Genomic DNA, 27,671 nt, shown 5'->3' with positions numbered 1-27,671 from the left:
CAGTGAATGTCAGACCAATTTCTCTGAGTAATGACAAATCCTTCAAAATACTTTAAACGTTTGTTTCAGGCTCAGCTTTTCCACATCCGAGTAACTGCATGCTTGGAATGAGGGGAAAAAAGAAAATTAAACTGCCATTTGTGCAGAATTCTTTTCTTCAGGAAATATGGTCCAGAAGGTAACCTAGTGCCGTGCTCAGAAGAAATCAGAGGAGCATCTTCAGTGGCAGGAGCCTGCAGCTCATTAGCCACATAATTCAGTGTCAAGAACCTAATGATACCAGAAGAAAGGGATGGAGAAAGATGTGCTTGGACTTCTCTGAACGGAGATGTTGATGTGCGCTGTTCTCTGACTGCAGCCATCACGTTCTTGGTCTCAGCCTAGACCGTGCCCGTTTCAACCCTCATTTCAGTCCCCAGGAAGAATGCCCTGTGACGAAACCTGTTCAAACTAATCCGCTTTGACTCAAACCTATTCATGCAACCAGCCAAGCAGGTACGGGAAGGGTGCTGAGGAACCAGAGGGGATAACTTCATCGCCCACACAGCTCTGGCTGAAAAGGATGGGCATCTACACCCACAAACACGGGGGAAATCCAGACAGCGCAGACCTGAGGGGCAGGTACGGAGCTGTAGGCAGGCAGCCGGAGGGCCTGACAGATGAAAGGAGCAGTGATGGATGGTGTTGTAGCAACAGTCACTGCAAAAGCAGCGAAGGAAACAAAAGAAACAGGATACGGCTGTTTAAGGAGGTTGATATGTTGCATTCCTGCAAGCATTTATGAATTCCTGCTTATGTTCTAGAATACATATATTGGCAATTACTTTTATTTTTTGCCTACTCAGTAAAGTTACTGCCTGTATTCAGGGTTTCTGAATTTGTGCTGTTACATTTGTGTAATACGGGTGCACAAATGCAAACTTTTAGGGAATATTAAGAGAGAAACAAGACCAGAGACATAGTAATCCATATGACCAATCTTGAATTGTTATGGCAATCCTGAAAATTGTATTTGCATGTTATTTGCCTGCTTTTGGTCTCACTTGGTGCCCGGGAGATTCACCCCCAGAAATGGTGGGATTTGGGCACCAAACCTTCTTAATTCTGGCCTGCAGGCCCTGGTAGTGAAAGGAAGGCTTAGTGCATTTGTCTTTTTACAGTCACCAAAAAATGAGCGCTGAGCTAAAGCCCATGAGATCAGTAGGGAGTTTCTTCATTCAGTGTTACTGTTACTGAGTTTCTTCATTTAATGCTCATGGATGATGAATGCTTATTCTTCTGTCTAGCTTGAGCACCTCATAGCGTTTCACCTCAAAGTTCAAGCAAAATATTTTTCAAAAGATTTTTGGAAATCCTCCTCCAGCAATCCGATGAACTCAGGAAATTGGGAGAGTTCACATTGTTAAACGTGCCTCTCACATCCAGGATAAACACCACCAAATATGCTCTGCATTTTCCATTTAATTCTAGGGGATGTTTGCATCAGTTCCCCCACGGCAATAAGATGTGATGTTGTGACGGTGTATTAGTGGTTCTCGCCTCTGGTGCAAAGATGTTTGTGCCTCTATAGATAACTTCTGCAAAAGTCCTTTAAAAGATGACGAACAGCCTCAGAGGAGGGAGAAAGCATCTACACTAAGCAGTGCTAAGTACTCAGTGCTAAGTACTGGGCTGAACTGTGTGCCTTACGTCCTGTTCTCACGCTCTAAGCGGTTTTATCGGCGTTGCTTTGCCCTTGCCATGAATGCAGTTTACGCTTTGCAGACTGCAGCCTTTTACACTGGCTGAGGACTGCTCACTCCGGATTCTCCCTGGGGCAGCGTATCAGATACAGACACCCTCGGCACAGCGTGAATGCCTTAGCACGGGCCAGCCGATGAATTGGGCTAAATTAATTCTGGCAGAATGCACGGGGATAAGACGCAACAAGGCTTATCCCCTCATTTTTTAGCGTACTGTTTGTCCCGCTGTCCCTATCAGTTTAAGGCTGTGGGACATTCTGAAATGAATGGGGAAGCTTCGGTGAAACCCACCTACACAAACCGTTGTGATTACTGAGGCTTAATACCGGCATTTGTGGAACTCAGCCTTTCAAAAACAGTTAGTTAGCTGTATTTATCTCTGAACGATAAAAGGCAAACTTTCCTTGACCTGCATAAATTGGGAACATTCAGCTTAATTTTCTCCAGTTGTCTGCATTCTGGAGCTGTACAACACCCAAAAAAGGAAGCATCGCTATTAACGGAGTCAAGAGTTAGGGTGATAAATGCTGAAATCGCAAAGAAAGGCTGGGGACCTCCTCTGCTGAATAGGTACAATCGCTTGGTTTCTACTTTATGAAATAATGATACTAAAAATGTACCAAATTTGTTCGCAGAATATACCAACAGCTGACATCTGTCATGGTTTCACAAGAAAAAAAAACCAAAAGCTCAGTGTTTAGCTGCTCGGTGAAGTGACTCACATTATACCAGAGGTTTTGACTTTGTTCTTACAGGCACCGTTTCTGACGGGAAATCAATCAGCTTAATCCCATAATGGGAACAATTAGCCTTACAGAAAAAGCAGACCACTTGTAATCTCATCTTCTGCTTACAATATTAGGCCAATATTTCTTCGTATTTTCTCGACTGCCGCTCATCGGTCACATCGCCGTGCCTGCGAAGAGGTTACAGCTCATGGAGAGGAAGAGCCGGGGTTAATCCTGCCCTCGCCGGCCGTGCCAGGGCAGCAGCTGAAGCTGTGGGGAGGTCACGCACCCCCAAAGCAAACAGACCAGCTCCTTGCATCTGCTCAATACATTCCGGGCTCGCAGCCTCACGGGTGAGATGAAAAGGAACCGAGCATCTCCTCCGGTGGCCCAGCAGCGGGACGGCCCCGGCAGTGGCAGGGTCCCCACTTGCCCCCTTCACGCTCTCCGGGCTCGTCACGGGGTTAGTCTTCGTCTGGGGATTAAAGGTTGGGAGTAAGATTAGACCCGAGCTAACGGGCGCTTGCTCGTTTGCTCTGCCGCTTGAGATGGAAAGTGGGACTGAGAATGGGGTGAACACGGAGCCAGTTCATTTTTCAGCAAAATTGATAGGGAGCAGGGAATACAAAAAGACTGTGTTTTGTCTGTAAACAGTACGGCGGAACATTTTGTGCGCTTTCCGTGAGCCCCGACGAGCTGCCTCGTCCTTCTCCACAGCCTTCCTTGAAGTTGCCCTTCATCAGGAACAGGCTGCTGCTGTGCTCCGGCACGAGCCAACCACGCCGTGTCATTGCTTCCCGGTATTCCCCTTCGGAAATCCATCCGCCGGCTCTTATCTTCTGTTTAGTCTGCATCGTCTGTGAGGTAGGGATTTATCCTTGCTGTTCAGCGGGTTGGAAAACCCCAGCCCTATGAAGTTCTGGTAGATGACTGGTAGTCTGATGAGCAAGGATTAGAATAATGTGCAAAAATTGTCTCCTTAATGTTTGCCAGAACAGAAGAATAAACTGCATTTTGGGTCAGGCCCTGCTGCTTTTCACCCTCTGAACACATCTTACAAAGGATTTACCTTGGTCCTTACTGTGAATCTGCACCTGCTGCACGGTATTCAAAGGAATCAAAGACAGAACTGACCGTGCACAGTACAGCTTCTTGCATACAGTTTTCTCCGCAGCAATCCTACAAAGCTAGAAAGCCTTGGGAGGCAGCAGCCTGCTCCACCAGAAGGTGATTACAGAAGAAGAAATTCTACTGGACCAATGAGATTTCTTTCATTATCCTAATAATTTCTATCACAGCTGGAATTTTCTCTGTGGGATGCTTAGATCCACAAGATACATTTTTTTTAAAAATGATTTAGACAAACAAATAAATTAACTAGAATTCAAAATGACAGCCCCCGACACTTGGGCATCCGCCAAGGAACTTTCAAAAGCCAAAATAATAACTCAGATCTGAGAGATCCTGCAAAGCCTATAAATTAAGTAATCCTTTGGAAACCTGCAGTTAAATCTGCCATAGGGTTGAGATTTGCCTGGACTTAATCCAAATAATGAGTTTCAAAATTAACTGTTTTCACAGGATGTTGGGGTTTGGGATGTTTGGGATTTTTTTAACTATTAAGTAAAGAAATAAACTGAAACCCTTAAGAATCTGTTGTACGTGAATCCCATCGGGTTAGGAAGGCACCAGAAAGGACTCATTTAGGCAATGGAAAACAAGATGAAACTGTTGAGGACTACTGATTGATGTAAGAAAGGAGAAGATGTTATACTCTGAGAAACACTGGCTACCGGGAGGGAAAATTGCACAAATACCATGAAACATTGCTTGGAGTCTTTACTCCCACAAGAATTTTGAATTCATGTGATCAGCATTGCTTTCAGGGACCATTTCCAATCACAAATACTAAGAGGAACAACCAGCGTTAGAACCTACAAATGACCGTTCGCAACCAATAAGTTTCAAATACAAACCGTGAGCCACTGAATCTGAAACCCAACGCACAAGCTCACATCTAGTTTGGTGCTTAGAGCTACTTTTAAATATCAAATATCTGTATTAAACTGTTTACAAATGGTCTAAAGGGGCGTTATTGATTGTTCCACTCTGCAGCCAAAGAACTATCTTAGATTCTCACCTCCATTTAAAAATTAAATATGGATGCTTTTATGGATTAAAAAGGGCATCCTATGAAACATATAGGTATATTAGTTTAAAATATTTCCAGCAGCAGCTACACTGAAAGATCTTGTGCCTTGGGTAACCACTGTGAGTTGAAACAGAGGGGCTGTAAAAATATTTTCCTTACCTTAATGATAGAAGTATTTAAACTCTCAGGTGATAAAATTAACTGGAGTTTGGAATTTTGCATTTGCTATGTTAGACGTCAGTGCAATAAAAGGTCTTTCAGAGAGGTCATCCACCTGGAACCTCTGGGTAAATGAGCTGCAAGAATTATTTCTGAACTCGACGAATGTTACTTCAGAACAAACTTTTCATCAGGTAGGAGTTTGCTACTTCAATGAGTAGTATGGGGAGTTGCACTTTCTGTTGTAGGAAGGAAGGATGTCTTCGGGCTGGTTAGTCACGAGTCCTCTCTGCCACCCGGCTGCCTTGCTCCGCGTCCCCTCGTGCTTGTAGCTGCTCCGTGCCCAGCTCCGGCACACGGTCCGACTCGGGGGGATGTCCAAGGATTCGGGCGGCAGGAGAAGGACCAGGGGAGGGGAACGGGCATCGCGTGGGCTCCGCTGAGAACTGACTGTTGATAAAGGTCATCTCTGCGTTATGCACGAATATGAGGAGAGGCGTCTTTGTAATATAAATGTATTACAGACCTCTCTTCACCCAAAGGCGTGTGAATGCAACAGAAGTTCAGTTAATACTTTTCACAAGAGCTTTCTATGTGAAGTACGGACCTGCCAAATGAACCCTTATTAAAACTTTTTTTGCAGTTTAATCATTTGTACTAGTACCAAATAATTACCTTCCCACACTTCAGATGCCCTTTTAATCTGTGTCTTCAGCCAAAAAATGTCTGACTGTTAACTTCATCTTCAGATGCCATTCCATCAATGTACTGGATTAGTGTTTCCAAATGTGCCCTTTCTAGAAGGTAAATTAGGCATGACTGATGGATGAGTGAAAACTGTAATTCCCAGCACATTCCCAGTTACAGGTCACATATCCTGTTGAACAGTTAATCGTGCAGTGAAACATATTCCAGCTAGAACTGGAGAGGTAGCTGGCGTACCTACCGGATAACAGAGGTGCCAGCAGTCATGCTGGGGACTCCACTAATATTTGGGTGATTCTATAAGAAGATGCTGCTGGTTTAGGGGAGTCATAAGTGCCACATGAATGTAATGAAACCACTTCAAAACCCAAGCTGTGCCCACCAGGAGTAAAGCAGAAAGTGCTGAGCATCTTGTAAAGTTGAGCTGTACGCAATCAAGAGAGATGCCCCTGCTCTAGCAAGCGGAGTTGTATGGACAGAGATTTTTAGGCTCTCACATTTAAAAAAAAATCCATCTATAGAGTGGCTGAATTCTACCTTAAACTCTGAAAAACAGAGAAGCTTTATCTTAGCAAGCCTTTTGCAGACCTCTCTGACAAATGTAGTCATTTATTCAACTTACAACATCTATCAGGTATTTTTTCACAGTTTAAAAATAAAATCTTTCATGAAGGGCCAGAGGGCAGTGCAAAGAGGACAGCGATTTATCATGGACTGATAATCAAATTGTGTCTATCAAGCAATTTATGAATGACTAACTTCTGTCCTAATAAGAAGGAAAACACTGAAGAAAATATTCATAACCCACACATCAACTTGTCACCCTGATCTGAAGATATCAGAGAATCTCATTTCTACTTCCACTAGATCCAGCCTGCTGCTATAGAGGACTCTTGACGAACTTGAGCCTCCTGAAACCGCTCGAAGAAACAGCTGTAGTCCAGAAGAAGGCAATTTGTAGAGCAAGAAAGTCTCCTGACCTGGAGAAGAACTATCAAGCCATAACAATGCTTGAAATCACTCTCATGTGGGCAGATGTTCAAAAACTGCGTTGGGGAGGGTCATTACCGGGCCTCCCAGATAAGCACAGGACCTCTGCTAGAGGCTGGGAGGGTGGCAAATGGAAAACCTGAATGCTCATTCAAAATGGGACACAAAGCTGAATATCCGTAGTTTACTCAGTCGGTCTGTGATAACAAAGGAAGGAAACCCAGAGTGTCACCAGCAGCAAAGGAGAGCCAGAATGGAATATTCAAAAAAGAAACAAAGAGGTGATAAGACTTTGGGGTGGAAAAATACTGGAAACAAACACCGAGGAAAATATTGGGGGAAAAAAGATAAAGTGAATGGAGTGATGAGATGGAATTCATGAACATGTTTGACCTCTCTTTTGAATAATGTGTGGTCTTTGTTAAAACTCGCTATAGGGTTTCAGCACTCGGCAGAAGAATGAGCATGTTGGAGATACTGTGTTTTAGCTGGGTGTTAAGGCCTGCTCCTACAGCACGGTTCATATCACCTTCTCTTGGTTCTGTTAATTTCTCATCCAGAAGTAGAACTCCCATTAGTTTTTGGAAATGACTTAAAATACAATTTAAAAATTCTCAAGTTATCAAAGACAAAACCAGAAATCTATGAGCCCACTTTGGCTGATTGAAGTGAGAGTACATCTGGGTCCTTTGCAGGCTGCAAAACTGTTGGCTTTGCTCAAAGAAAGCACATGTGAAAAGGTGTGTGAGCAACGGAAAGAAAATGAGGCACCTGTGAAAATGCAGAGTTCTTTAGCTAATGCTCTCATTCCCCAAATCCTGGGAAAAAAACATCTATCACTGATAGAGGGGTGCCCAATTAATTCCTGATGCAGTTCTGAAACCTGAGGGCTGCTCTACACATGGACACTTTCCATCAGGAGCGATTCAACTGCAGATACTTTTATTCAGAGGAAAACTGCCTCTACTTCAGCTCAGTTTAATGTATTTTGGAATACAGTCTCATTTGGAATAAGCACACCTACAAGTTTATACCAATTTGGCTAATTCTGATCTTATTTTACTTGGGTTAAGTTTTCGACAAGCTTTAAGTGACGTGAGGGGTAACCTAGGCTGAGCATTCAAAAGGCCTTGAAGAGAAAGTGCCTCGGAGCCAGCAGCTTTCCCATCAGCTTTTGAAATGAATACTTTAATAGTGGGGATTTCTGTGTTTTGATCATCTATTTCCTACGCCTGTGAATTACTTTGAAAACGCTGATGGTTTGCTGCATGGCAGAGCCTGCCACTCACAGCCTGGGTGCAATTTAGAAACCACCCCGGTAATGAAGCCCTGATGAATGCCAGTTTGACTCCACAGAACTGCAGTCTCCATTTTTTTCTCTACTCTTTTCCTTTTCTCTGTTTTTATTGTTGCTGCTTTCCAGAAAACTTAGTTTCTTTTACAGAAAGGATTTTTTTCTTTTCCCTCCTAAGAGGAAGGAGATGCCAGTGCCGACACACCACATTTGTGCACATCTTTAACTCAGTCCTCCTCGTCACTGAACAGCGAGAGCAGGAGAGGTGGGACATAAACTAGTCCTCCAGCTCTCTGGAAGACAAATTTTGGTGTTCAGCTGGGTGGATTTTCTAATGCAAGCAGGGAAACCTCAGGCCAGCCTACTCCCAGACTTCTGCAGCCTCGGTGATATCATACAGGAATGAGGAGGTATGATTCATCACCAGTTGCACAGACAAAAGTCAGTTTTTATGGCCTCTCTCGGTGGAGACACGGGCTCACGTGGAACAAAGTACGGGCGAGAGCTCTGCTGGTACCAGCTGCAGCTGAGCTGCTCCTCTGTAGGCACCTTTCTAGCAAAGCAAACAAAGTTTATTGTGTTTCGGGTTCGTAACACAGTGCGCTCACTGTATTCATGTTGCTAAATCCAAAGGCTGCAGCGTGGCTCGGGAGCGTGTATAAAAGGCTCAGCTCCCACCCCTGTCCCAGACCAAAGCCTCCCGGATAACACGGGCACGGCAGTGAGACGGTCACACCGACCTTCCCGTGTCACGAGCAAACGTGTCCAAAAAGACTTTGCAGCAAATAGCACATAAATCAAATTCACAGAAACCGGGCAACAAGAAGGTGCTTGATGAAACTGGACTTTTCAAACAATGAATCCTTTGTTAGGTCCTTTTTTGAAGTGGGATATTCTGGGCCAGCCCTTCCCAGGCAGAGAGGGAGGTTTACAGGTATTTTGAGATTTGCTTTCAGCTTTTGGGGGAGATGCTGAGCAGCTGACCACCCGTCCCACCTCCAAGCTACCGCTGCGTCCCTACAAGCCATCACATTAAACACCCTCTGCGGCGCAGACATCTTCTGGGTTCTCCGACGGTCACCGATTTGGCCGTACCACCGGGAAGCAGGGATGCTCTGCGGTACCCTGTGCCGCCCCAGAGACCCCTGCAAGACACCCCCCTAAAGATGCTGGGGCGCATTGGCCAAGCGATTCCCAAACTGCTTGAAAACCATCTTGATTATTTTCTTGGAGCTTTCTCTTTTGACCAAGCGCTACCCATGAAGGATCCCCAAACTGCTTGAAACCCAACTGGATTATTTTCCTGGAGCTTTATCTTTTGGCCAAGCGCTGCCCATGAAAGATCCCGAAACTACTTGAACCTGCTTATTCTCTGGAAATTTTATCTTTTCTCCTCCAACATACCGCTTGCGCTGAACCAAACGGTGGGTGACGACGCGTTGACCGGCCTCTGACATCATTTGCGAGGCGCGGTAAGCGGAGCCTCGGACGTCACCGAACGCGATACAACTTAACTTTACTAGTGGGAGCAGTCGCTTTGAAAATCCCTAGTAAAAAATGGTCAGGGAGCTAAAACTCCCCTCTCCACAACATCCCCCCTCCCTCCTCTAACGAGGGGTGGGACGGATCGATCCCGCCTCCCCGCCACGCCCCAAAGGGGCGTGGCGGGGAGGCGGGATCGATCCGTCCCGGTAATTAGGAGAAGCGCGAAGTGGCTCGATCGAGCAGAGCCCCTTCCACCGTCGTTATGTCCCATTCGGTGGTCCTGCGTGGCCCTTCGCCGTGGGGTTTTCGCTTGGTGGGCGGGAAAGATTTCAGTGCTCCGCTGACCATCTCCAGGGTGAGCTGGGGGGGGGGAGAGAAAAATTTGGGGGGGGGAGAGAAAAAGTTTTTTGGGGGAGGGACTGGTGGCAGGTGATGGGCGGGCAGCGGGGCTGATCCGGCGGGGATGGGGCTGGTGGTACCCGGGGGGGGTGGGCAGCACCCTTTGGGCTTTTTTTTTAAAGTATATATTATTATATATCCACCCAAATACAGGCAAAGGAAGGGTTTCCCTTTGAATGCAGCGCTGTTTCAGCCCCCCCCCCCCGCCCCTGTTAACGCAGAGCAGGCAAGCCTTCTCCCCGCTTGATTTATTTTGGGGGATGTTAATTCATAAAGATCCGCTTTCAAAGTTTTTAGTGCTTCAGTGCTGCAGAGGGCTTGGACTGCTGCCCTGGACTGAGTTCACAGGCTGTTGGGGGATTTTTTTTTTAGGAAGGCAGGAGTAAAGTCAGCAAGAAGTTTCTCTGCTGTGTTATGGGGTCCCTGTGGGCTGGTAGTAATTACTGTGTAAGTGCGCTCACACTTGTATTTAACCTCACAAAGATGTATTCTGGAAATTTCTTCGCTAAGACACCGCGGCTAGCTTGAAATAGGCTTTGTGCGCAGATCTAGGTGAAAACAAACCGTCCCCTATGCGGGAAGGAGCCCAGCGAGGCGGTGCGGTGGGCTGCGGGATGGTTGAGGTGCTGTGCCCGAGCTGGGCACCTTCCCACGGGCGCTGGTGTTTCCATTGCTATCGGGCTGCCTTGGGAAAGGGCTGCACGCCCGAAGCTGCCCCGTGGCGTGCTGAGGCTGGGTAATGGTGCTGAGTTTCTCCTGGGCAGCTGCTGCTGGAGCACTTGAACAAAACACTGAGGGTATTGAAAGGCTTTGAAAGGAGCTATAACTTAAAAAATATCGTCGTAACGCGTACAAGCTGTTTGCTGTCTTTTCATTCAGCTGCCAAAGCTGTGACAGAAAAGGGAAAACACGTACCCTGAGTTTTAAAGAAATAATTATGGGAGAGAGCACGTTTTAAAGAGACTTGGTTTGTATTTGAGTTCAAACGTGCCTATTACATGGCTTTGTGTCCTTGTTTTTACTTTGGACTGTCCCTTACCAAGTGTTCCAGCTTTTTTTGGAGGAGAGGCAGGAGGAGATGGATGGAGAGGAGGGAAGACTGGGACCGGGAAGGGCCGGGGCAGCGCAGGGAGCAGCAGCCGGCGGGTCTGGCCGTGCTGCCGGGGTCGGGCATGCACCGGGGTGTCCGTGCTGCGAGGGGAGGCACTCGGCTTTCGGGGCTCAGTCTACACCCCTGGGCACGGGGAGGTCCTCTCTCTTCCCCAGTAATGTGGGATGTATTGCAGCAAAACGCAAAATCGCCTCTCAGTGACTGTAAAAAATCTTCCTGTTGTGAAGATGAACATCTTAATTTAGCCGCGGGAGCCTGCTTTCCTGTTACTTTGTAAAAAGTTTGGTTTAATGTTAAACAAGAAAAAACAAAGTCTGCTTTTGCCTAGGCAGGTGGCTTGCCAAATTCCTTGTTTGATTCAGCAAACCTGGGAGATGTGAGGATAATTCTCATCAGGCCAGTCTCGCTTGGGATCACAACGAGGTGTAACACAAGTAGCAGCCGTGGGGTGTTGCTTCATGTTACTGTGTGTGGCAGCCTTTTAAATCGGATCCTTTTTTAATTCTGCTCCCACTGAAGAGAGGGGCGATGCTCCGATGTGCTGTGCGCTAACAGCTGCTCCCAGAGGGTGATAAACAACTCCCTGGGATGTAAATAGGGGTGTAGGGTGCTCTGCTTGGGCTCTGGTCTCTTAACACAAGAAGAGACCTCACTAGCTTTGGAAATAATACCTGAAAATGTTCAAACTGGGGAAGAATTGGCTTCCCCTGTAGCTCCCAGCCATGGGGAAGGGGCTGCTGGGGGAGCTGGGGCTTCACTTGGTGGTGGGTCTGTGCAAGCCTGCCTCTCCGCAGAGGACTGAGCGTGGCTGGTGTGGTGCCATATTCATTTTTATTCTGTAATTGTCTAGTTAGACAATTAAACTAATTGTCTAACCAGGAGATCTGTTCTTTCTAGCTTGAAACCTGGGCAAGGGGGCTGGGATCTGGGATGGGGAGTCCCCAGCCCCCTTGCCTGGGCTGGGTCGCTGCAGGTGGGAGGGAGACTCTTGCTATAACCTAATTGTTGAGGCTTTTGGCTGACTTCTGCTTCCTTCAAAGTGCTTTTTTTAAAATTTTATTTGTTTTATATTAAAATGCCATTAAATTACAAACATATTTTGAAAAGCAGAAATTCTGCCGAAGGCGGGACCAGACTCTGGGACTCCCGTATCCAGCCGCCAGCCCAAGACGCGGACACGCTCCGGGTGCGCTGGGCTGCCCGAGGGATGCGGCTTTGCTGCACCCCGCTTCTGTGCCCGAGGGGGGCTGAGGACTGATGGGCCACACAGTGTTTGGGCTGTACAGCTCTGCAAGCATCCTACCCGGATTGGTTACGTTGGTGAATTCATAGGTTGCAGTTTGGGATTTGAGGCATCCAAAAGCCACCCACCTTCAGTTCTGGGTGCCAGAGGCTGGCTGCCTACTTACAAAACACAAATTCATCTGCGTAGGGGTTGGAAAAAAAAAATTATTGTCATTAATAGGTTAGTTTACTCTTTGCTAAGCTACTACAGGAAACAATTTCTCCTCAGACCTCCCACTAGCTGTAGCAGTGCAGAGATGTGTCGCAGCCCCAGGGAGCGATGCTCTGCTGTCTGCTGGGGGGACCCCAGAAGGGTGCAGCTTCTTCTCCGAGGCCTGTCTTGAGTGTCGTTGCTCCGTGTTAAGCAGAGGCAGAGTTCCCTCCTTGACGTTGCATTTGTGGAACTGGAAGGCAAAGTGTCACTGCTAGAGGGGAAATAAAGCGGTTGGTGTGAAAGGAGCTGCCAGCCCGAGCTGAGCAGGAGACACTGTGGTGCAGCTGAACCCTGAAAGTAATCCCCAAAAGTGGCTTGTGACAATATTGTCAAGGGCTAAACTTGAAAAAAAATATGGATTTGGCAGCAAGGAAAATAATGACCGCACAGTCCTGCTTTGGAATGGGACTTGACTCACTCACCAGGACTTGCTTTAGCCCCCAGGAGGTCACTGCATTTGTGCAGGTGCAGCTGATGGTGTTGAGCCCATCCCTTGCAGCTGTTTCAAATATGCTCATGAAATCAAGGAATGATCTGTTTTTCTTGAAAGCGGGTCACTTCCCTCTGTGGTTTGATGAATCTTAAGTGACAAGTGTTAAAGATGTGATTGCCAGAGTGACTGGGAACAGCTGATGCTGAGCACTCCCCTGGAGAGGCCAGGGCTCGAGTTGGAGTGTTAAATTCTTCAGTATTGGAGATAAGGAAAAAATAAGTGCAAATCCAGAAGGGTGTGCTTAGGGCATCTTTCTCATGTGGTCACATAAAAAGCTAGGTGTGCTAGCTGCCCTTCTCCCTCCCTGTTTCTTCCTGCATTTTCTGGGGGACCCAGGTGAGCAGGGCTGGGGTGTGCTGGGCTGGTTTGGGGGCACGCAGCCCTGGAGGGTGCTGCGGCAGCTGCGATGGTGGTGCGTTGTCAGCACGGAGCTGGGAAGGGAATTGTAGCCCCAGGCTGTGCTCTGGGGAAACAACCCGGCTCGTTATATACCCACGGTTACAGTAAGCTGATGCTGGGTGTTGTACATCATGTAGTTGATGGTTCCTCCTCCTAATGATATTTATAGGGGTAGGGGAGTGACCTAAAACATCTGCTTAGAGTTGGCCTTAATGACTTGATAGAAAGTGGTTTTAAGACTTAATTAAGTTTCTGGTAGCTGACAGCTGCTTTTCCTTGGTGGAGCAGGTTAACAACTGGATACTGTGTGTGCCCTTGGTGGGAAAGGGAACTTTATGGTGGCTCTTACTCAGGGTAGTGACAACATTGCCTTTGACCAGCAACCACGGTTCAGGAACTGAAATGGAATAACTTACTCAGCTGCTCTCAGTGTGGTGCTTAAAACCACATCAGTGAGTGCTGTGGTTCTGTGTGGGATCACAGTTGATCTACCCCTTGCCTGGGATTAAAAGATAATCAGTCATTAGTGTAACTAGAGGAGCTGAATGCATTTAATCACTTGAACTCGCTTGTCCAGCTCCTAGAGCAGTCAATGTCGTCATCTACCCAACTCTGCCAGTGTTAATCCAAGCACTTGCTGCTTTTAGAATTGTAGATAAATTACTTGGCTAAGCAGATAACTGACAAATGGACTGATTCCAGTATTTTTTAAATAAAATTTTGAAAAAATTTTTAATACAGTTTTTCTTTTATCTGCCAGCTTCAGCATCAGTTTACCCACTAGTCTCTAGCTGAGCAGCAAAAATGCATTTTTCAGTGTTGGCTTGGAACTGTAACATAAGAAGGGTGAGAAATAATTGGCCTGCAATCCATTATCCACGTATTGTTTGAGTTGAGGTTGACTTTTAAACTTAAGTAGCTTTTGTGTTTGAGCAAATACGTGTCCTGTTAAAGGTTAGGGTACTCGAGAAGGAATTCTGCTGAGGGAGGAATTCCAGTAAAAGTGGTCTTGTTGACTCCGTCAGGGCAGCCCGCAAATGCACAAGTGTGTTGCTGTGATCCCACTTGAACGCAGAGAGTACCCGCTCGGGGTAATGATTTCTGGGGCGGCCTGTGAGGTTTTGCTGTTGTGTGCTCCGGGTCGGGGACGGCAGAACACGAAGGGCTGGGCAGTGCTGAGGGGTCTGGGTTTAGTTCCCCCAGGAACTCCACGGATGTTGGTGGAGAAAAGGCAAGAACCAGAGATGCCAGCAAAGGGAATGGGGCCATTTTTTTAATTTGCTTTCCATAAGTTTTTTTTTTTTTCCCCTGGTTTTATGTGTAACTTGTATGTGTTGAGTGTTTATTAAATGGAAATGATGTGCTTTCTGTTCAGAGCTCCCAAATGGACTGAAGTAGTTGCTCTGTGGAGATGAATCCTAAAACTAGGACCCCGGCTGATTTCTGCTGACCTTTGGTGGTTTTATTGCTCGTATGGAGGAATGAAGAGTTGCTAGCTATTAATGTTTATTATAATGTAATAGTTCAAGTGGGATGATTATTTTTTTTTTGAGTGGAAGGAAATAGTTTTGCTTGTCATTCTTCTTTGTTTTTGTTTTTTTTGTGTTTTTTTTTTTGTTCTCATCATTCTTCCAATGATTGTTGCTTATAAGGTCTGGAGCGAGAGATCTGGGTGGTTACACTTGAAGCTGTAGTGGCACTTAACCATTAATCTGAACTACAGATAAGAACTAATGAAAGTATGTAACAAATATATTTGCTGCTGAAGATATTCTATCACTGAGGCTTTATTTAATAACTGAAAGAGAAGAATAAATGCTTTTGCTGGTTCAGGAGACAGTAATGGTAGAATATGCTGGAACGAAAGCCTAATGCTAATTACTGTAATCAAGCACACTGATAATCCAGAGTGGGAAAGCAGGCGGAAAGAATGATTCATGTAGGTCCATTCATGCAAGGTCTGACCTTGGGGCAAGTTCAGCAAAATAAGCCCAGCACACCCTTGAAAACACTTCAGGCCTCTGCCAGGTTGAACAAAGCAGAATGGGCTCAGTGTAAGTGGTTATTTGGAGTTGGGGCTAGGGTTTTTGTGGTTTGGGGTTTTTTTCTTTTTTCTTTTCTTTTAAATGATGGTGATGTCAATTTTCTAACTTCTTGAAGATTGAAAGATTGCTTGTTGGGACAGGTATTAAGAGTTACTTTAGAGAAGTGCATGGTTGTACCCCACTTGATACAGTGATAAAAAGAGAATAAAGTTAGATAGCAGACTTACTAAAATGGCCTTGTTAGTGTAGGAAGCATACAAGGGGGAATATGTGGAATTAATCTTTTTTTGTTAAACTTTTTGTTGATGTATAGCATGATAGCTGGTGATAATCCTGGTCCTCCTGGGGGCAGATCAGTCCTTTAATTTTAATACAAATATGCTGTTATGGATTGTGTAGGATTAGTGCAGACTATTGCAATTAGTTTTTTTTGTAGTTTTGGGGGAAAATGCATATCACAGGTCTGCAGGAGTCATATGGCGAATCCTAGAAGGCAAAAGTCCTCTTAAATGTAGTATTTCTAACTGAATTTGTTGTTTGATTTCTGAGGTCTCAAAATGCATTGAGTCATGGTTCTTAGATACCCAAACACTTAGTGAAAATGTTTTTATTTTTTAAGTCATCTGTGACCACAGGTGCTAGAGTGTGAAAGAAAACAGTAGATTTTTCAAGATCTGGTAGTGTTGATAAAAAAAGCTAAAACAAACATGTTCACAGAAAATACTCTGCTTGATTTGTTGTCAGTGCAGTGCTGCCAGATGTGTACCGAAGCAAACCGCGGCGTATCTAGCCAGAGCTTGTTAATGTAGTGGATTTGTACACAGCCCTTAACACCGTACTTGCCCCAGCCCCTGGAAGATAAGGTTATGTTTGGTTTCTACTTCAGGACTTACGCAAAAACTTTAAGGAAACCCAGGATTCATTGGGTTACTTGGAACAACTGCAAAAAAATGTTAAGCTGCAGTGTGGCATTCAAGTAGCTTTTACAGCCAGCAGAGACCTAAAATAAACCCCACTTTCTCACCATAGAGAACAGAGGCCTATTTAAAAAAAAAAATAAATAAATTTGCTGTGCAAGAGTATTTCAGCCAATGAATTTTCCAAACATCATAAAGATGCCTCAAAGCCCATGCCACACTCAATCTTTCTTGTCAACCAGAACAACTCAAATTCACACCCATTAAACCTTAAGTAGTTTTACATGTTGTGTGGACTGATAGCAGATTATGTGCGAATGACATTTTACAGTACAAGCTTCAGAAAGCAAAACATACCGGATTAAAGAAGATTATTTCAAGTAATTATTCTTAATTATCAGATATGGACAATGCACAGCTAGAAGACAAACTGTCCTGAGCAGTTGAATCCAGGACTGTTCAATAATGAGCACTGTGGAGTAGAAGCTCAGCTGGGAGGTTTACAGTACGCTGAGCCTGAATGCTGTCATTCACCATAAGCCACAAAACACTTCCCAGAAGCCTTTAGCCCACGTAAAGCTTCTGGTACAAAAGACTAAACCCCGCAAAATATCTAGCGTTTGCAATTAAACTGGGAGAAGGCAGCCGCATTGCAAAGGCACAAATCCCCGCGGTCTGTGCGAGATGAACGCCTACTCGTTTCACAAGGACGAAGCTTCGGGTTTGCTCCCTGGATGAATTCAAACTTCTTGTGTTGGAGAATTTTCTGCTGTTTGGAGACACCTCTGTTGCCGCTTTCCTTTTGATAGGAAAGAAAGTTATCAACCCACCTTCCCGGCCAAGAAAGCCGGTGATTGGAAAGGGAGAGCTCTGAGCAGCTCCTGCGTGTCTTCGGCAAAGCACCCGGGGGTCTCTCCAACCAAGGGTTGCTGCCGGAGTTCTGGGTGCTCTGGGGCTGAGCAAAGAGAGCTTTTGGCCAAATAAGCCAGGTGTGAGTGTCTGAACGACCTGTGTCTGCCGCAGTCAGCACTTTGAGGTTTGCACTCAGGTTATGTGGTTGGTTGCTCTACAATTCTTACTGGATTTCATTGATTATCAGCCTTAGGATGAGAGGAAATGGCCTCAAGTTGAGGCAAGGGAGATTTAGGTTAGATATTAGGAAAAATTTCTTTACTGAGAGGGTTGTCGGACATTGGAATAGGCTGCCCAGGGAAGTGGTGGAGTCACCATCCCTGGAGGCATTCAAAAAGCACGTAGACAAGGTACTCCAGAACATGGTTTAGCGGGCATGGATGATGGTTGGACTCGATGATCTTGAAGGTCTTTTCCAACCTAAATGATTCTATGATTCTTTTCTTTGTACTGAGTCCTCAGCCTTTGAGCTGAATTAGGATCTATGCTACAAATCCATTCTGAATTTGGATTTGGATCCATCAGCACTTGGATTCAAAAGGATTTTCAAGTGTCTTGCCTTTTATAACACTCGCACTCTGGTTCTTTCCCTTTTATGCTCTTAAGCTTCTTGTTTTCCTCAGTAGTTAAATGAATTCATGTTGCATAAACAGTGCTCTTCATTTACCAGGCTGCACAGCATACCTAAATAAAGTCTTGATGCACTGGACTTTTATATAAGCAATTAGAAAAATGCAAATGGTTGTCAAGGAATGTATGTGAGTTCAAGGCACGATGCTTTGAAAAGCTGAAGAGAATTCCTGGAACAAATGCTTACAGGATTTGGGGAATTTATCTTCATTAGTTAGTCATTTAATTCTTGGTTCTTCCTGTTTTAAAAGAGATTGCTACCGTAAGATCACTGCCTCGTAGCATGCTTCCTGATAATGGAACAGGCTTGCTTTGTTTAAAAGCTGAGAATTTTGTCACACTATCTTGAAAGCCTCCCGAAGACTTTAATCGGGCCCTTTTGATCACACTTGCAGAACAAAAAACTTCCCCGGACTTGCCTGTAACAAACTACCATTGATTTAAGAGAAGGGTGTTGTGGTCTGTGTAGGCTTGTATGGCATTGCATGTCTTAACCCATTAAATTCTGGGAAGATGGCTTCATTGATTGATGGGATGTGTCGCATTTTGTTAATGTAGTGCTTTTTTTTTTTATGAAAGTGATGGAGGCCTGGCAGAGAGAAAGCTGCCTTTATTATGTAGGTGTGATTGTCCTTATTAGGTGGTACTTGTTAATTTGAGTAAAAACTACTGGGAGACTAGATACTAAGTTCTTCCTTCCGATGGCTGTGCCAGGACCTGTGCAGGCGTGAGGAGGAACCGTGTCCCTTGTCCTTGGGCCCTGACACGGGTGATGTTACAGAGGCGGGAGGAAAAACTGGGGGGGTCTAAGTTAATATAGCACATTAAACTTTCACTAAAGCATTGAGTGTTTCAGCTTGCGGTGTTGGCCCAGTTCTAGCGATGGCTCAAGCCGAGCCATCCCCGTGGCAGGGAGGGTTGGTTATCCCTGCGTGGGCGGTGGGATGCGCACAGCGAGACCCGGGGGACTTTGCCCTGTCAGACGGGTCTCACGACCCTGGCACGCTTCTGTGCTTGATCTCTGGGGGCAAAAGTGTAATGCTATGTGTGTTTCTAGAGTAAACTCCTCTCAGTGCAAATAATCCTGCTTACTAAATTAGATTGCACATCTCCCAACACCAACTGGCTTAGCGCAACGGTTGCCTTAATGTGCTTTATTTTATTGGCCTGATGTCAGATGCTAGCACTTAGTAAATCCTGACGAGGCTCCAGTGGCCAGATAAGATAGCCACTGCTGGCTTTGGGGTTTTTCCAGGCTGTTCCATAGCATCAGAGTATCCACTTGGCTGGGGAGGGAGCTGCTCGAGGCTGGTCCCCTTGGAGGAGAGGAGAGAGGTGGGTGGTAATCTTGGGAAAGGTGGTGGGGAAAATAATTGGAGAAACTTATTTTAAAAGATTGGTTTGTAATTGTGCAGATACAGTTCACGGGTTGATGACTTGGCAAAAGGAGATAGTGACTTGTGGGGTGTTGGTCCAGCGCTACAGCCTGTGGGTCGCATTTCCCCTCGTTATCCTTGGTGGGGGTAATGCTCGCAGCCCTGTGACCAAACCCTTTGTGGTCAGAGGACAGTGAGAGAAGGGCTGTTTAATGGGGTCTCTTTCTTTAAAGTTCTCCTTTTCCTGCTGGAATAATATGAAAGGGCTGAGACAGGCGCTGATATTGGACCTTCAGTATTTTTTTGAAGCACAGTGCTATGTGGAGGACATACAAAGGCGTCACAAATGAGACTTGTCCTGAGGGGATTAGAGAGAATAATATGCTTTTTGGAAAAGCGGGGGGGGAACCACCAAAACCCAAAGCATTCTGGCTTCCTACTGGAGCGAATCCCTGCAGAAGACATACTGCACAGGGAGAGGCAGCTCTCTGTGGTCTCAACAGCCTGGAGTTACTTACCAGGAGCACATGCTCTGCAAACCTCCCCACACCCTGCTGTACAATCTTGTTAGCTGTGCATGTTTTCTGTTTCTTTTAGTATTTTCTGTTTATGAGTATTCTTATGCATCTGCATTTTTTTTTTTGAGAGTAACAAAGAAACAGCTGCTTATTTTTGTGGAGGGGTTAAATGCAGAACATTGTTCTCTCTTGGCTTTATTTAATTTTGGGAGAGCACTAAAAATGACACGCGTTTACGCTGCGTTCCCAGAGCAGACGCCGTGCTGTGCGTGCGCGGTCGCCTCGGGTAGAGTACACGCGAATGTGCTTCTATGGGCATAAAAGGAGCTGCGAAAACACGAGTGCCAGTGACCTCCCCAGCACACTGGCTGGTCCTGCACGTATTCCGTGCTCAGTTTCTTCCTGCTGAAGATGCAGCAGTGATTAGGTGATGGGTAGTGGTGATTCCACACGTAGTGCTGTGTGGGATCTGCTTAATCATCTCGTGATGATCAGCTTACCACCAGCTAACTCCATCCCTGCCCTGGTCCCAGATGACTGGTCCAGTGCACCGGACCAGTTACGCTGAGTTGCTTTGATTCACTCTCAGAAAATGGTTCGGCTCTGCTGGATTGCATCCCAGCCTATGCTTAAAAACCTGCTGAGCACAAGGGGAGAGGCTGGATGGCACCCAGGAGTGGGAAGGTGCAGAGAGAAGGTCCTCTCCCCTCTCCTGGGCAAGCTGTGGGGTTGACTAGGCTGTCTTGTGCAATTTCACCCCAGGTCTCCATCAGCTGGCTTTGGATTTCTGTTGGTGGGAAAATAATCTTTAAGTGCAGGGCAACAATAACTAGCAGCACATGTTAAATGGTGGCCAGCAGTTCCCATCAGTGCTGCTTCGTTGCTGTATGAAGTTGTGGCTTTGGGAGCTCCGAGGTTCCAAGTGAGGCAGAATTCTTGTCTAGTTGAAAAAAGAAAAACCTTTAGGGGAACTAATAAAAATGTTTATGTTTCTTTAAGCCTGCGGTGTTTGCTGTGGGTTTGGCTCTCGGTATTATACACTTGCCCGCTCCGAATGTGTATCGAGGTTACTGTCACCCCACGCCACAAGCAGAGCCCCTTGGGAGCTGCGTGGCCTTGATGCCAGCAGTGCCAGGGCTCAGACCACCCCGTCCGCCCCCTTAATTCTCCACCAGCATCTTACTCCGACCCTGAAATACCAGCACCCGCGCAGGGCACTGCAGCCCCGGGGGTTAGCAGGGAGCGAGGGACTGGGCTGGCTCCTTGCTAGTGTGTAATTGCCCCGCTCGAGCTCTTCGCTAGCGAAAAGCAGACAAAACAGCTCAAATCCTGGCAGGTGCCCAGCGCGGGCAAGGCGAGGCATGGCACACGCAGGGTGCAGCGGGTGCTGTGGGATGGAGCCTGTGTTGGGACTCTGCTTTAGGGTACTCGGCATTGCCCGTAGAAAGGCAGCGTGCGGTGGGGAGACCCAACCTGTCCTGGTCCCGGGGAGACCGCTCACACCACCCCGAGTTACCTGTCTGTCGGTCTTGTCTTGGTCCGTGTCCATTCAACCTTGATTTTTAAAATGGTTTGTTCTTAGCACTGATGGAGAACTTCAGAAACAAAGAAAGAAAAATCTTATCACCGTTTTTCTTAAGCCTATCCTAATCTCAAACCTCAGTTCCTCTGGAGGCCCCTTTCGAGAACGCAGGGCTCCAGTGACCGGGTGCAGGTTTTCTTTGCAGTGTTTTTTAACTTCGTAATATATCCAGTGACTCTCCGATTTGTGCGTGCTTCGTTCGCGCCGCACACGCAGCGGTTGCAGCTCACGGCAGACCCGAGGCCCCTCTGGAGGGAGGTGTGAGTGGGTGAGTGCCTCTGGTAAAAGCTCCAGCCCAAAACCTCTGTTTGCTGCTGGGCTGTAATGTCGCTGCCCTGCAGAGACCTCGCACCCACGGGCAATACCCGCAGCTGTAGGGACGTCGCTTAGGGCTATTGCCCTGCAGAAGGGACTAATACACAAAACGAGGTTTATCACTTGAACAAAAAAAGCCACTTTTTTTGTATGTACTTGCTTATAATAGCAGATGCTCAGCAGCTCGTTGGGCAGCAGCTGGCTTTCCTAAGGAAAGGTTAAGGAGCATTCTGGGCTGACCCCAATTGCTGCTGGGTGTGGGTGCTGGCTGCTTGTAGTTCAATGGGTGCCTGAACAAGACACCCAGATCCCTCCTGCTCCTTCCTTGTGTATTTATTAATTTCCATGTGACAACAGAGGGTCGTCTTTCTTGGGTGTTTTGCTCCAAGCGTAGACTCCATCACAAAAATTACTATATTTGAAATCGCATCCTTGTCCTTACGGAGATCCTGGTGTTGCGGTAGGCTGGCTGCTCGGAGTGAAGCAGGTGGGACCTTGCATGAGGATTCAAAGGCAGCGCTGACCCGTAAGCAGGCTCGCAGGGCTTTCTGTGGCACGTTTGGCATCAATGGCTTTGCACAGCTGTGAGGTAGGAGAACTTGGTCTGAAGTATTTTAAACATTATTCACCAAAATACAAACTTTGGACCTGTCAGACATTGCAATACTGATTCCCAAGCTGCTGTCACACCAATGCTTTATCTCAAACTCATGAGCTCTTAGAGTGCAGCTCTGTTTCAAGCCCTCAGTTATCTCCACGGCTAGCATAAAATGCTAACATAAAGATACTGCCAAAATAATTTGAAATAAACCAGAATCTAAAAATAGGAAACAGCTAAGAGCCCCATTTATGAACGGCTTATTCTCCAAGGAAGCTACAATCTGGTTAAGATCAGCGCAGGGAGAAAAATCTGTCAGACATCTAGACAGCATTGAATAGACAAGAACAAAATACAGCTGTCCTGGGTCAAACTGCAGGTCTGTTAGTCCAGAAGCCTGCTGGCAGCCGGGGCTGTGGGGTGGGCACTGACCGAAGCGGATGACAACAGGCAAGTGCGTAGAGATGCTTCCTTGGAGGTGCTGGTTGAGCTTCTGGTTGATTTTTCTGGTGGGTCTGGCAGCTTCCGTGGCTGTGAGAAGGACCCTAATGCTCTGTGAATGTCTTCTTACAGGGGTTCAAAAAACCCAACAGGACAAATGCACGCCAGGGAAGAAATGAACCTGTCCCGGGGTGAAAAGTCCTGTGTTGGAGCTTTACAGCTATTTTGGCTGTGCTCAGAAACACCTCCTGATATTTGCTCTGAGCTGAGTCACAGGGAAGCCTGTGAGCAGGGACGGAGTTGGCCGGGCAGGTTTGTTAGAGCAAAATCACCCGGCTGAAACTATTGAAGAGCAAATGGCAAATGCTGATTTACTCTGACAACGCAACAAAAGCCTTAATTCGGGCTGCCAGTTCCACTTAAGTGTAAAAAGTGGTTTGGAGCTCCTCGAACACCTTCAGGTTGATATTTTGGTGGTACAGGCGGCTGTAGTGTGCGGCAGGGCTGTGTTACGCCGGGTGCTCTCTGCCTCTCGCCGGTTGTTCCGCCGGCCTCGGTCCTGTGAGCAGCCCCAGTGCGATCCACAAAGGGCTTCGGTGGGAAGACTAAATCCTCTCCAAATTCCCTGTGAAAACGGAACTGGAGAAAACGAGTCAAGATGACAACAGTGACGATGGATGCGTGCCTCCCTTTCTAAAAGACTGCTTGTCTAACGATGGTCTGCGGTGGTCGGGGGGCTTGTGGGCACCGTGGAGTGGGCGGCCAGCACTTGGTCTCACACTATCAGAAAAAAACATACCTGGTTTGTTAGCGTCTGGTTGCCACCGTGCACCGATGTCAGCTGTGCCTGGGGGGAGATGGAGGATAGAGCAGTGATCCTGCTGCCTGGATCTTTTGAGCAGGGTGTGATGGAGCAGAGCGCCATCGCCTGAGATGGGGGATTATACCTGTGTAAATCATGAGTAAACAGAATCAAAGCACCATCACGCTCTAAATGCAGTGAGACCCCAATCCCCAAAAGTCAGCCTCGCTGTACTTTCTCACTTGATAAACCATGTGGTTGGTTAGCGGAGTGTTAGCAGATGCTCTGAATGATGGAAGAGGAAATTAGAGGGCAAGCACGTAGCTATTAAGAGTTTAAACAGACACATTTACCTGTCCTCCCTATGCCTTGCATCATTTTATATTATTGCAAAAATTAAAAACACATTTGGGCTCATGTAAATGAAATGGTGATTTCTCAGGAAACTCTTTTATGGGCTGCAGGACTGGTCTTATGGCTGACCACAAACAGTACCTGGACCTGTCATTAGTTCCTCAGGAAAGAAGTTACGAGTTGTATAAGGTTCTGGCATTCTTACAAAACCCGAAGGAAAGAGTTGTGGAGACTTAACGAGCTGCGCAATATTCCATGCAGGGCTAGAAAGAGACAAGTCATTTGAATGATGGTCAGGAAAAACTGATGTCAAATGTAACCTCTCCACAGGAAACAATTAGGATGACTGCTTATCTTCTAATTACGTAGTTAGCCAAAGAGGAAGGTTTCATCTGCTCTTTAGGGATTGACCCTCACAGCATGATTTAAGGCCTGCAAGCCAAAGGAGTGTAAAGCATCTCTGGAAAGAGCGTATTGCATTATGTCAAGCAAGAGATGAATCTGAAGAGAGGACCTGGTCACACACTGACTGGGCTTGGCAGAAATTTCTAATTTAAAAGAGCATTGTTGTAGAGGATGGCCTTTGGAGAACTGCGGCTGACCCAAGAGACCTGGCTCTGACATCCAGCCTCTGGTAGATGCTGTTGGTGTAGGCAAAAACGCATGTCTTCTCCAGAAATAACTATTCCCTTTATCTGCTGCTTATTCCAAACACAGGACTTTTTAAAATTGAGCATTCTTTTAAGTAACCCTTTTATTTTTTCCTGCCTAGATTAACCCTGGCAGTAAAGCAGCCATGGCAAACCTGTGCCCAGGAGATATTATTCTGGCAATTAATGGAGAGAGCACAGAGAACATGACACACCTAGAAGCACAAAACAAGATCAAAGCATGCATGGACCAGCTACTGCTCTCCGTGAACAGGTAGGTCCTCTTCGGTTTGGTGTGCTCGTGCGTCAGCTTTGCTTGGCTCTTCTCGCAGAAAGCTTGTGGCTCGCTCCGGAGCAGATGTGCCCTGAGGCTCAGCTCTTGGTGCATCCCCATGGTCTGTGTAATTGTTCTGCGTTTTTAAAAACAGCAGAACAAAACTATTTTTTAAAGATCGCAGATATTAAAAAATGGGTTCAGTTCACTTATATGTGTGGATTATCATCTGTACCTTGCAAGGCTTGTCTGGGCTGTGAGCTGGGTTGGATCCTTCAACCCAATGGAGGTTTTATCACCACAAGCAAGAGTAGCAGTGGGACTGAAATCTCCTTTGGGCAAAGCCTCCCACTTCATTAACATCCACCTATTATTTTCCTAAACATCTGTTCAATGAATATACATTTGAAGGTCCTGCCAAGTTCACTTTTTTAGAATATTTAAAGCAAAACAAAGGCTTGGGGTTTTTTTTGCTTTGCATTGGAAGTAATTTTGTAGCTAAAGGTTCCTAATACAAATCACAAATTATCCAGGCAAAATGAGTGCTCCTTGTAAGGCTCACAAATAGCTAATGTTATCTGTAGTAGATTTAAATAAGTGTATACGATTTTCTACTTCAGATTAAAAAGGCATTTCCTGCTATCAAGAGCAATCATTTACTGTTTATACTTTTCTTGGAAAACATGTAGTTTCTGACTGGAAGCCGGGGCAGCAGGGAAGGAGCACTGCCGTAAATGGAGCAAAGCCTCGTTGGTTCCTCATGGTTCATCAGAGTGGTGTCTGAGCCACCCAGCTGAAGCAGAGTCCCCTGAGTTCAGCCCATGCCATAGGGATGGTGGGGCTTCAGCGTTAGGAAAGAAAGAAAAAAAGCAAGAAAAATCTTCACGCAGGTAGAATTTCTCATAGCCAAGGAGGACAGTCATTTTGCCTTCTATTTGGAGCAGTTTTAGGGAGATTGCATGGTCTTCTACCCCAAACAGGGGCTGTACCCAGGGTAGGACAAGGGTTCCCTTCCTGGCTGTCCGCAGACTGGTGGAGCTTTCCTTGGAAGAGGTGGAAATCTTTGTGCAGTGACGGAAGGTTTTGGTAAGCTACCAGCTGCTGAGGTGGTTTGGCAGCAGAACAACTTCGTCAGGAATTAGAATAAAGTTTTGCTGAAAACAACTTTCACCTGCAGCGTGGCAGCATTTTATTCTCATGGATGAGGGTTTCTACTGTGTGAACTTATGGGCTGAATTCCCGCTTTTACACCTCGTTTTAGCCACCGGTATCAATTAGCATCTGTTCATTGGCTGAGATGGGACCCTCGAGTACTCCTCCTCTGTGGGAGGCAGGCGGTACGTGCCCAGCTTTCTGCTGGTGTCCTCCCAGTCCTCGTGGTTAGCAAGTGGTCCCTGGGTCTTGCTGGTGGTAGCTGCGACCATACTGGTGGTGGTAGCTGCCATGTGAGCGTACGCGGTGTCTCCTCTCCGAAGAGGTGACTTCTTGCACAGACACGGGGCAGGGGTTGTGGCACGCTGGTACAGCTCCGCTCCATCACGAGAGGAGCAAGACGGAGGTCTTGCAGCACTGCAGGGATGTGCCTTGGTGGGATTAAGGGTGATCTGTCTGTCTCGCTTCCCTGAGATGCAGAAATGGTCGTTAATGACCTCCTGGTGGTCTTGGAAGCTGCTGTGTGGAAGAATTCTGGCAGCAGGAGGGTCTGTGGCTTCAGGTTGGGTTTGCCCAACTGCACCTACCAAGACAGATATTTTTAACTGGGAGACCTTGCAGTGTGCCTAGAGGAGTGGTGGGTTCTCTATAGCAGAGGTTGCTGGTGATGGCCCACAGCCTTGCAGTGGTGCAGGGTTCGTGGGTGAGGTGGCTTGGGCTTAGCTAGACAGGAAGATAGGCAAGAGGATTGCAAGGGTTTTGTCAGGTCTTAAAATCTGCGTTTAAGAAGATGTTAAAGGCTCTTGTATCTCATAGGCAAAAATAAATGCTCAGGCTTCTGCAAGACAGGAACAGACAGGAGCTGGTGACGGTGAGGAACTGTTCAGCGTGGGGTGGCTCCTCTCGGGGAGGAGATCGCACTGTTGGGTCGGTTGGGTGGCTCCTCCGAGAGCAAAACACACCTTGGCTGTGCCCAGAGAAGCCTATGGGAGTGGCCTTTCTCTTGATAGGAAAAACTGAATAGTTTATTTTTTCTACAGCAAGGACAGCAGCTCCAGTAATGCTTTATTAGGTCTATTTTTAGTTTGGCCCAAAGTGAGTGCTCGGTGACAGGGCTCTTGGATCTCACTCCCCTGTTTCCCGAGTGACCTGTTGGATCCAGCTGACTCTCCCCAGCCGTTAGTCATCGCTGGAAGCGTGTCCAGTGCTACCTCCTCGGTGTGAGCGGATCCCTGCTCCGGGACCTGCCTCCTGGAGAGCGGGGTGACCTGGTGCTGGGGAGGGAACCGTGTCCTCGGGCAGGGACGGGGGGATTTTGTTGGTTTGTGTGCGTGTCCAGCAACTGCCGTTTGTAATGGCTGCAATCACTGCCCTGGACTTTGCTATGAGGCTGAGCTCCAGGAAAGCCCCAGGTGCAGAGGGGTGGATTAGCATCTCCTCCCTGGGGCAGAAGGATGCTCTCCAAGCAGTGTTCTCTCTGTATGCTGCCTTCAACAAAATATAGTTTGCAAGTCAACAGAAGGAGATTTTTTTTTTAAATAAGTGTGTTTGTCTGAAATATATTTGAAACAACAAGTTTGTTTGTATGTCTTTAGTGAAGGTGTATGAAATTCAATGTTAATTGTGTTTTACCAAAGGAGGCTCCCTGCAGCCGGGCGTTTATGGTGAGGGAGGGCAGGGAGCCAGGCAGCAAGCCTGGCAGCGAAGGGCTTCCAGCCTTCTGGGCTTCTTCCATCCCATGCCCTTTCTCCATGAACCCTTGACATTATGTGTTACTGAGTAGAGAACAAGATTGGTTTTGTTTTCAAACTGTGGTCAATAAATGCCCTTTGAGTAGAAAGTTCAGTAGGAAAATCAGAATGGGGGGAAAATGTGCGGAGGAGGACAAGAAGGGGGAGTTACTGTGTGGTTTGATGGGACATCCTGAGACTGACGTGGCCTGTCTGGGTT

The 27,671-nt window shown here is 46.6% G+C and overlaps 1 protein-coding gene across 1 annotated transcript in view; it reads left to right on the top strand.

Annotated features, from left to right (window-relative positions):
- Positions 1–9,449: 9,449 nt before the first annotated feature.
- The window catches only part of PDLIM4 (PDZ and LIM domain 4), a 53,933-nt gene continuing 35,711 nt past the window's right edge, over positions 9,450–27,671 (top strand). Inside the window, exons 1-2 of the mRNA XM_075056344.1 lie at positions 9,450–9,610; positions 24,418–24,569. Coding sequence (XP_074912445.1) covers positions 9,518–9,610; positions 24,418–24,569 — 245 coding nt within the window. The 5' untranslated portion in view covers positions 9,450–9,517. The remainder of the gene's footprint in view (positions 9,611–24,417; positions 24,570–27,671) is intronic.

The sequence above is a fragment of the Buteo buteo genome, chromosome 24, assembly GCF_964188355.1.
Source record: "Buteo buteo chromosome 24, bButBut1.hap1.1, whole genome shotgun sequence".
Lineage (NCBI taxonomy): Eukaryota > Metazoa > Chordata > Aves > Accipitriformes > Accipitridae > Buteo > Buteo buteo.
The sequence above is the reverse complement of the archived record's forward strand: the minus strand, read 5'-3'. Positions and strand labels throughout refer to the sequence as shown.